This window comes from Salvelinus sp. IW2-2015, linkage group LG3, assembly GCF_002910315.2.
Source record: "Salvelinus sp. IW2-2015 linkage group LG3, ASM291031v2, whole genome shotgun sequence".
Classification (NCBI taxonomy): domain Eukaryota; kingdom Metazoa; phylum Chordata; class Actinopteri; order Salmoniformes; family Salmonidae; genus Salvelinus; species Salvelinus sp. IW2-2015.
In genome coordinates, this window is record NC_036840.1 from 15,105,419 (window position 1) to 15,115,075 (window position 9,657).

Sequence of the window (9,657 nt, forward strand, 5' to 3'; positions counted from 1 at the left end):
TTATATTTTATTAAATTATTTTTTGCCTCCCCTTAACTTCTCTTAGAGCACGGGGTCATTGTATTTGGTTTGACAAATGCTTCAGCAAACCAATCAGAGCTATTTGAGCGTGTGGCTTAGATGTGAAGGGTTGAGACTTTGAGGTGAAGAAGGTGTGGCTTAGAGATAAAGAGGGTGTGGCTTTAGAGGATGACAGAGGTGCATATAAAGAGCATGGAGGCTAAGGGATTTTTGTTAAGGGTGTGGTTTATATGTTAAGGGTTGTGATTTAAATGTTAGGGTTGTAATTTATATGTTAAGGGGTGTGGTTTAGAAACTAAGGGGTGTGTTTTAGAAACTAATGGGGTGTGGTTTTAGAAGCTAATGGGGTTTGGTTTTAGAAACTAATGGGGTGTGGTTTTAGAAGCTAATGGGGTGTGGTTATAGAGGAAGACCGAGTTGTTGAGTCGAACCACAGCAGTTTCCATGGTTTCATAAACATGAATCCCAGGGCTCTTCAATCCTGGAAAGATAACACTTTGTATAGGTCATTATCAATAGAGTTACATAGTGAAATCAGGTTAATTATACCACATTATCAACAGAGTTACATAGTGAAATCAGGTAATTATACCACATTATCAACAGAGTTACATAGTGAAATCAGGTAATTATACAACATTATCAATAGAGTTACATAGTGAATCAGGTTAATTATACCACATTATCAACAGAGTTACATAGTGAAATCAGGTTTAATTATACCACATTATCATAGAGTTACATAGTGAAACAGGTTAATTAATCCACAATTATCAATAGAGTTACATGTGAAATCAGGTTAATTATACCACATTATCAACAGAATTACATAGTGAAATCAGGTTAATTATACACATTATCAATAGAGTTACATAGTGAAATCAGGTAATTATAACCAACATTATCAATAGAGTTTACATAGTAAAATCAGGTAAAATTATACCACATTATCAATAGAGTTACATAGTGAAATCAGTGAATATACCAATTATCAACAGAGTTACATAGTGAAATCAGGTTGAATTATACCACATTATCAGTAGAGTTACATAGTGAAATCAGGTTAATTATACCACATTATCAATAAGAGTTACATAGTGAAATCAGGTTAATTATACCACATTATCACGGAGTTACATAGTGAAATCAGGTTTATTTATACACATTATCAATAGAGTTACATAGTGAAATCAGGTAATTATACCACATTATCAATAGAGTTACATAGTGAAATCAGGTAATTATACCACATATCAGTAGAGTTACATAGTGAAATCAGATTATTATACCACATTATCTAGAGTTACATAGTGAAATCAGGTTAATTATACCACATTATCAATAGAGTTACATAGTGAAATCAGGTTAATTATACCACATTATCAATAGAGTTACATAGTGAATCAGGTTAATTATACCACATTATCAGTAGAGTTACATAGTGAAATCAGGTAATTACCCACATTATCAATAGAGTTACATAGTGAAATCAGGTATTATACCACATTATCAATAGAGTTACATAGTGAATCAGGTAATTATACCACATTATCAGTAGAGTTACATAGTGAAATCAGTTTAATTATACCACATTATCATAGAGTTACATAGTGAAATCAGGTTAATTATACCACATTATCAATAGAGTTACATAGTGAAATCAGGTTATTTATACCACATTATCAGTAGAGTTACATAGTGAAATCAGGTTAATTATACCACATTATCAATAGAGTTACATAGTGAAATCAGGTTAATTATACCACATTATCTGAGTTACATATGAATCAGGTTAATTATACCACATTATCAGTAAGAGTTACATAGTGAAATCAGGTTAATTATACCACAGAACATTATAATCTAAAAAACATAATTTTATTCCAAAAGATATTCATTACAGGTATATTCACCAACTATAAATCAGACAATGACATCAGCTCATTTTACAAAATAGAAAATGCATAACAATAAAATGTTGTAGATTTCAACTGGTAACAAAAAAAAACAACAAAAAGCTAAAAGTAGAAACTTTGTGTTTAAAAGAAAAAAGCAAAAAAAAACAAAAACAATAAAATAAAGCAAAAATACCAAATGCCTTAAATCTCGAAGCTCATACAAAATCTTCACCAAATCAAAATCATTATCAACCATCTGGGTAATAGAGAAAGAATGAGCCCATTGGATGATGGTTTGGTGAAACCACATGACGACAGTTTCTCATTGGACACATTTCAAGGTACATATAAAAACATTTCACTTCACAAAAATATATATTCCTGAAGTTTTTAAAAACATTATTTACTGTGATGTATTTTCACCCTCTGATGGTATTGGTGGCTGGTATAGGTCTCACTCTGCTGGTATTAATGGATGGTATAGGCTCACACCTGCTGGTGTTATGGCTGGTATGGTCTACTCTGTGTATTGATGGATGGTATAGGTCTCAACTCTGCTAGTATTGATGGATGGTATAGGCTCTCACTCTGATGGTATTGATGGCTGGTATATGGTCTCACTCTGCTGGTATTGTGGATGGTATAGGTCTCACTCTGCTGGTATTGGTGGCTGTATAGTTCATCACAGCGTTTTGCGTCTTGAAGTTCTTGACTTGGTCTATCCGTGTCTTTTGCTGGTATTGGTGGTGGTATAGGTCTCACTCTGCTGGATTGGTGATGGTTAGTCTCACTCTGCTGGTATTGGTGGCTGGTATAGGTCTCACTGCTGTCTGTTATCTTGGTTAGCTTGCTGTTTGATGGCTGGTATAGGTCTCACTCTGCTGGTATTGATGGCTGGTATAGGTCTCACTCTTTTGCTGATTTGGTGGCTGGTATAGGTCTCACTCTGCTGGTATTGGATGGTTGGTATAGGTCTCACTCTGCTGGTATTGGTGGATGGTATAGGTCTCACTCTGCTGGATTGGTGGCTGGTATAGGTCTCACTCTTTGCTGGTATTGATGGATGGTATAGGTCTTCACACCCTGCTGGTGTTGATAACTGGTATAGGTCCTCACACCCTGCTGGTGTTAATGGATGGTATAGGTCTCACACCTGCTGGTGTTATGGATGGTATAGGTTCTCTCACTCTGCTGGTATTTGATGGCTGGTATAGGTCTCACACACTGCTGGTATTGATGGCTGGTTCAGGTCTCACACACTGCTGGTATTGATGGCTGGTATAGGTCTCACTCTGCTGGTATTGTTGGATGGTATAGGTCTCACACACTGCTGGTATTGATGGCTGGTATAGGCCTCACACTCTGCTGGTTTTGATGGATAGTATAGGTCTCTCACTCTGCTGGTATTGATGGATGGTATAGTTCACACACTCTGCTGGTATTGATGGATGTGTAGGTACTGAAGTCAGAGAGAGAGAGTCAAGGAGAGAGAGATATATTGTATTATTAATCTGTTAATATTGATGATATATCATCATATATTATGTATTGTTGTTATTAATGATTATATCTGCCTTTGAAAATACTCTTTGTTTAATAAGGCTGGGTTACCAAATACATGGACTACAAATCAAGATGGCTACCCAAAATGTAACTACAACACCCACTTTGACTGTAGTCTGCTGTCTGTTGTCACTTCCCCTGGTGGTCGTCCTGTTCAGAGGAACCTGAGTCTCAGTTGGAGCTGCAGAGGAAGAGTTACCACCATTAAAACAACAAGTTTGAGGTCAAACAAGGACATATCAGTTAAAAGGTGGTAGATGTTTACATGTTGTGGTCAAGATGCTTTTTAAGTGAAGCTTTTTATTTGCATAATAAGAATGATTGATAGGAATACCCAGACTTTAAAAACTGAAGGAATCAAAAAGTGAATCCTTACAGAGAGTGAGAGAGTGAGTTTACCTTTTTTTCTGCAGAAGGAGTAGACACAGGCAGAGGAGAGGAGAGAGGAGAGGAGAGCAGACACAGGACACAGACTGAACAGTAACATCCAACACAGTCCACAGTCTACATCAGGGGAGGAGGGCTTAGTAGGACTGGTTTCTGGACATAAACACAAGCATAAATTAAGAAACTTGTCTCTCATTGAGATTCTGTTTCCCTGGCATTACAACGTATGTAAATGTATTTTGTACGGAACCCTAAAGAAAGAAACAAGAAACAGTATTTTCTTACCAAATGAAAGACTGGTGATGACATTTCCATGATGGTAGACCTCTTCGTCCTCAATAGCTGTTTCTGTGTCATGGAGAGACCCTTCCATGTTGACCACAGGTTTCTGCCAGCTCCCACAGTAGTAGAGTCCCAGGTCAGATTCAGAGACGTTAGTAATCAGTAGATCATAGAACTGTTGAGAACGCCACAGGAAATAGAATCGACGGACAGGATTGGATCTGGAAATTCTGAAATGACCTCCGTTCCCAACGGAGCTGTTTCTGTGCCAATCTGTTCCCAGAAAGTGTTTGATGTCACAATGAAGAACGACGTTGTCTCCTGGTCTGACTCTCAGCTCCACCTCTGCTGCAGAGATCCCATCCTGACTGGAGGAAACAGCACCTACAGGTAACAGAGGAACAGTGTTAGGATGAACTGACTGGAGGAAACAGCACCTACAGGTAACAGAGGAACAGTGTCAGGATGAACTGACTGGAGGAAACAGCACCTACAGGTAGCAGAGGAACAGTGTTAGGATGAACTGACTGGAGGAAACAGCACCTACAGGTAAAAGAGAACAGTGTTAGGATGAACTGACTGGAGGAAACAGCACCTACAGGTAGCAGAGGAACAGTGTTAGGATGAACTGACTGGAGGAAACAGCACCTACAGGTAGCAGAGGAACAGTGTTGGATGAACTGACTGAGGAAACAGCACCTACAGGTAAGAGAGGAACGTGTTAGGATGAACTGACTGGAGGAAACAGCACCTACAGGTAGCAGAGGAACAGTGTTAGGATGAACTGACTGGAGGAAACACACCTACAGGTAGCAGAGGAACAGTGTAGGATGAACTAACTGGAGGAAACAGCACCTACAGGTAGCAGAGGAACAGTGTTAGGAGAACTGACTGGAGGAAACAGCATCCCGTACAGGTAGCAGAGGAACAGTGTTAGGATGAACTGACTGGAGGAAACAGCACCTACAGGTAGCAGAGGAACAGTGTTAGGATGAACTGACTGGAGGAAACAGCACCTACAAATAAAATGATATTTGTCACATGCTTCGTAAACAAAATGTGCCTGTTAAGATATATATTTTTTAATAATCTGATTTCTTGTCCCAGTTCACCCCTGCAGCGTACTACTCTCATCCTACTGAGAATACAATGGCATTCCCACCACTAGTTCATTTTGGTACAGTGTTTCCCTTCAGCTGATTATCAGAGGTTGTCAGTCACATGGGTCTAGAAAGATGATTCTCTTCCTCAATAGTGTGCAGGGAATTCTACTAGGTGAAATCCTGACATTAATAGGACATCGTGGCATTTAAAGCGTATTTCATTTGTTTTAATTTGACATGTGCTACTATAAAATGTAATTTTGTTCACACAGCCAAAATGCCTACTATTTAGAGCACAAGTCTGGGTATTTGGACACGGATAATGTGATTTAACCAAAGATTTGTGGTAACCATTACTGGGAGTTACAGGAGAGGTACGGTTTGGTGTAACACAGAGAATTATCAACCAGACTTAGTGATACTGTCTTTGTCCTCAATTTGTGTCTCATAAAATGTAATAGTCTAGTTTAGTCTCATAAAATGTAATAGTCTAGTTTAGTCTCATAAAATGTAATAGTCTAGTCTAGTTTAGTCTCATAAAATGCCAATGTCCAGTAGCAAGGGGTCCGTTCGATTTTAGAAAATGCTTCCTTATTAAAATAAATACATTTTTTGCTCCATGAAGTAATCCAACAATGTGTACGCTGCCATCTTGTCAATTTCAAGTCTTCTTTTATTGGTCGAGGCAGCTGGGTCCACCCCAAAGTGCCGCATGTCATGATGACAGACACCTGTCTCGACCAATGAGAGAAGATTTGAAGTCAACTATTTGTGGCATGCGCGAATAGCACTTGAAGGCAGCATTAGTGCGCAACACATTTTATCTTGAGGCAAGCCATAGAGATAGATAGAAGACTCATCTTTATATTGTGCCATTATAGCATCTGTGACAGACGGGCAGTGCCATTGAGGCTACAACCCATTGAAACTGGAGGAAACAGCACCTACAGGTAACAGAGGAACAGTGTTAGGATGAACTGACTGAAGGAAACACACACCTACAGGTAGCAGAGGAACAGTGTTAGGATGAACTGACTGGAGGAAACAGCACCTACAGGTAGCAGAGGGACAGTGTTAGGATGAACTGACTGGAGGAAACAGCACCTACAGGTAGCAGAGGAACAGTGTTAGGATGAACTGACTGGAGGAAACAGCACCTACAGGTAGCAGAGGAACAGTGTTAGGATGAACTGACTGGAGGAAACAGCACCTACAGGTAACAGAGGAACAGTGTTAGGATGAACTGACTGGAGGAAACAGCACCTACAGGTAGCAGAGGAACAGTGTTAGGATGAACTGACTGGAGGAAACAGCACCTACAGGTAGCAGAGGAACAGTGTTAGGATGAACTGACTGGAGGAAACAGCACCTACAGGTAGCAGAGGAACAGTGTTAGGATGAACTGACTGGAGGAAACGACCTACAGGTAGCAGAGGAACAGTGTTAGGATGAACTGACTGGAGGAAACAGCACCTACAGGTAACAGAGGAACAGTGTTAGGATGAACTGACGGAGGAAACAGCACCTACAGGTAGCAGAGGAACAGTGTTAGGATGAACTGACTGGAGGAAACAGCACCTACAGGTAGGAGAGAACAGTGTTAGGATGAACTGACTGGAGGAAACAGCACCTACAGGTAGCAGAGGAACAGTGTTAGGATGAACTGACTGGAGGAAACAGCACCTACAGGTAACAGAGGAACAGTGTTAAGATGAACTGACTGGAAAACAGCACCTACAGGTAACAGAGGAACAGTGTTTAGATGAACTGACTGGGAAACAGCACCTACAGTAGCAGAGGAACAGTGTTAGGATGAACTGACTGGAGGAAACAGCACCTACAGGTAGCAGAGGAACAGTGTTAGGATGAACTGACTGGAGAAACAGCACCTACAGGTAGCAGAGGAACAGTGTAGGATGAACTGACTGGAGGAACAGCACCTACAGGTAACAGAGGAACAGTGTTAGGATGAACTGATGGAGGAAACAGCACTACGTAGCAGAGGAACAGTGTTAGGATGAACTGACTGGAGAAAACACCTACAAATAAAATGATATTTGTCACATGCTTCGAAAACAACAGGTGCCTGTTAAGATATATATTTTTTTAATAATCTGATTTCTTGTCCCAGTTCACCCCTGCAACGTACTACTCTCATCCTACTGAGAATGCAATGGCATTCCCACCACTAGTTCATTGTGGTACAGTGTTTCCCTTCAGCTGATTATCAGAGGTTGTCAGTCACATGGGTCTAGAAGATGATTCTCTTCCTCAATAGTGTGCAGTGAATTCTACTAGATGAAATCCTGACATTAATATGACATCGTGGCATTTAAAGCGTATTTCATTTGTTTAATTTGACATGTGCTACTATAAAATGTAATGTTGTTCACACAGCCAAAATGCCTACTATGTAGAGCACAAGTCTGGGTATTTGGAGACGGATAATGTGATTTAACCAAGATGTTTGGTGTCCATTACTGTGAGTTACAGAGAGGTACGGTTTGGTGTAACACAAAGAATTATCAACCAGACTTAGTGATACTGTCTTTGTCCTCAATTTGTGTCTCATAAAATGTAATATCTAGTCTAGTTTAGCTCATAAAATGTAATAGTCTAGTCTAGTTTAGTCTCTAAAATGTAATAGTCTAGTCTAGTTTAGTCTCATAAAATGTATAGTCTAGTCTAGTTTAGTCTCATAAATGTAATAGTCTAGTCTAGTTTAGTCTCATAAAATGTAATAGTCTAGTCTAGTTTAGTCTCATAAAATGTAATAGTCTAGTCTAGTTTAGTCCATAAAATGTAAGTCTAGTCTAGTTTAGTCTCATAAAATGTAATAGTATAGTTTAGCTCATAAAATGTAATAGTCTAGTCTAGTTTAGTCTCATAAATGTAATAGTCTAGTCTAGTTTAGTCTCATAAAATGTAATAGTAGTCTAGTTAGTCTCATAAATGTAATAGTTAGTTTAGTCTCATAAAATGTAATAGTCTAGTCTAGTTTAGTCTCATAAATGTAATAGTCTAGTCTAGTTTAGTCTCATAAAATGCCAATGTTCAGTAGCAAGGGGTCCTTCATTTTAGAAAATGCTTCTTATTCAAAAAATACATGTTTTGCTCCATGAAGTAATCCAACAATGTGTACGCTGCCATCTTGTCAATTTCAAGTCTTCTTTTATTGGTCGAGACAGGTGGGTCCACCCCAAAGTGCGTATGTCATGATGACAGACACCTGTCTCGACCAATGAGAGAAGATTTTAATCAACTATTTGTGGCATTCGCGAATAGCACTTGAAGGCAGCATTAGTGCACAACACATTTTTTCTTGAGGCAAGCCATAGAGATAGATAGAAGACTCATCTTTATATCTGTGCCATTATAGCATCTGTGACAGCACGGGCAGTGCCATTGAGGCTACAACCCATTGAAAACCCAACCCAGTTGACCACTTTAAAATGGCGGAACAATGATGGAAGCCTCAATGGCGATGACCACGCTACAATGGCCTTTGGCCACTACAGAACTCTATCATCTCTATGAGGCAAACTGAAGTTTAAGTAGCCGAAGTCTAGCTCCTTCGTTGGGGAAGTGTCAACAGTAGTGATGTTTTGTTGTCATTAGACAGATGACAATTTTTATTGTACATTTTTTCACCTGAGAAATGTTAGGATTTATGTTTATGCACTATAGCCCGCTACCATATTGTATGAAGATGAATATTGTTTTGTTACATCTGCATTTTGTTGTGTGTGTGTGTTGTGTGTAAAGACTGAGCAACATAGAGTGACAAGCAGATTGAACATTGTGGTGTGTGCTACAATTGTGCAACAATGTGTGTCTAACCATATAGCATGACTTGACTAATCTAGGGAGGGGTGGGGTGCTCATCACGAGGGTAGCAAGAATGGAAAAGTACTGAAAAACAAGAAAACAGGAACTGTAAATGCAACAACAGGGGTATGGGGCAAAACAGCAACGTTCCATCAAGATAGCATCGGATCCTCCGGAGCGCTAAGTGGCTGGGACACAAAGCGCAACACCAGCGATAGGCCAGTAAATCTAAACCACACGGACCTCTACTCTAACAGGCCTGCTCTGAAGCAACAACTAACACTAAAGGGAGGGGTTTCGGGGTGTTGCCCAGTTCTACCCTGCGAGGTGTTACAGTGAACCCGTATATACGAAAATTGCATCTACCATCTATTGCTTATAAATAAAAATCATTTAGCATACAATTGAGTCTCAACTCCTCATCTGTCCTGATACCGGATTCGATACGCAACTTACAGAAATACTGCACCAAACATCTTTGTTAGACATACAATTGCGCGACTAAGACTTCTGTATTTAATCTCCGATTGATCTGGTACTTTGAGGAAGTTGTTGCGTTGGCGTCTTCAAGCGTA

The 9,657-nt window shown here is 39.5% G+C and overlaps 1 protein-coding gene across 1 annotated transcript in view; it reads right to left on the reverse strand.

The window, feature by feature from the left end:
* Nucleotides 1-3,123: 3,123 nt before the first annotated feature.
* The window catches only part of LOC139022948 (uncharacterized), a 10,669-nt gene continuing 4,135 nt past the window's right edge, over nucleotides 3,124-9,657 (reverse strand). Inside the window, exons 2-5 of the mRNA XM_070434773.1 lie at nucleotides 4,155-4,535; nucleotides 3,882-4,022; nucleotides 3,587-3,663; nucleotides 3,124-3,378 (exon numbers count right to left, since the gene is read on the reverse strand). Coding sequence (XP_070290874.1) covers nucleotides 3,343-3,378; nucleotides 3,587-3,663; nucleotides 3,882-4,022; nucleotides 4,155-4,535 — 635 coding nt within the window. The 3' untranslated portion in view covers nucleotides 3,124-3,342. The remainder of the gene's footprint in view (nucleotides 3,379-3,586; nucleotides 3,664-3,881; nucleotides 4,023-4,154; nucleotides 4,536-9,657) is intronic.